Source organism: Prionailurus viverrinus, chromosome C1 (assembly GCF_022837055.1).
Source record: "Prionailurus viverrinus isolate Anna chromosome C1, UM_Priviv_1.0, whole genome shotgun sequence".
NCBI lineage: Eukaryota > Metazoa > Chordata > Mammalia > Carnivora > Felidae > Prionailurus > Prionailurus viverrinus.
The window spans coordinates 114,821,700-114,821,975 of record NC_062568.1 but is presented as its reverse complement, the minus strand read 5'-3'; the positions used below and the strand labels follow the sequence as shown (position 1 = coordinate 114,821,975).

Sequence of the window (276 nt, the reverse complement as noted above, 5' to 3'; positions counted from 1 at the left end):
TAGTCCATTTCCATTCTAAGTAATTATTGATAGATCTGTATTGATTGTCCTTTTATTATTTGTTTTGTGGTTGTTTCTGAAGATTTTATCTGATCCTTTTCTGTCTTTGTCTCTTTCATGGTTTGCTGATTTTCTTTAGTGATATATTTGGATTTCTTTCTCTTCATTCTTTGCATATTAATCAGTGGTTTTGATGTATAGTTACCATTAGGTTTGTATATAACCTCCTCCTCCTTCTTCTCCTCCTCCTCCTCCTTCTTCTCCTCCTCCTTCTCC

General features: G+C 34.1%; 1 protein-coding gene across 1 annotated transcript in view; it reads left to right on the top strand.

Annotated features, from left to right (window-relative positions):
- Positions 1–229: 229 nt before the first annotated feature.
- LOC125171683 (basic proline-rich protein-like) overlaps positions 230–276 on the top strand; it is a gene marked incomplete at its 5' end in the record, with an annotated part of 17,771 nt that continues 17,724 nt past the window's right edge. Inside the window, one exon of the mRNA XM_047868848.1 lies at positions 230–276. This exon is cut by the window's right edge and continues 1,416 nt beyond it. Coding sequence (XP_047724804.1) covers positions 230–276 — 47 coding nt within the window.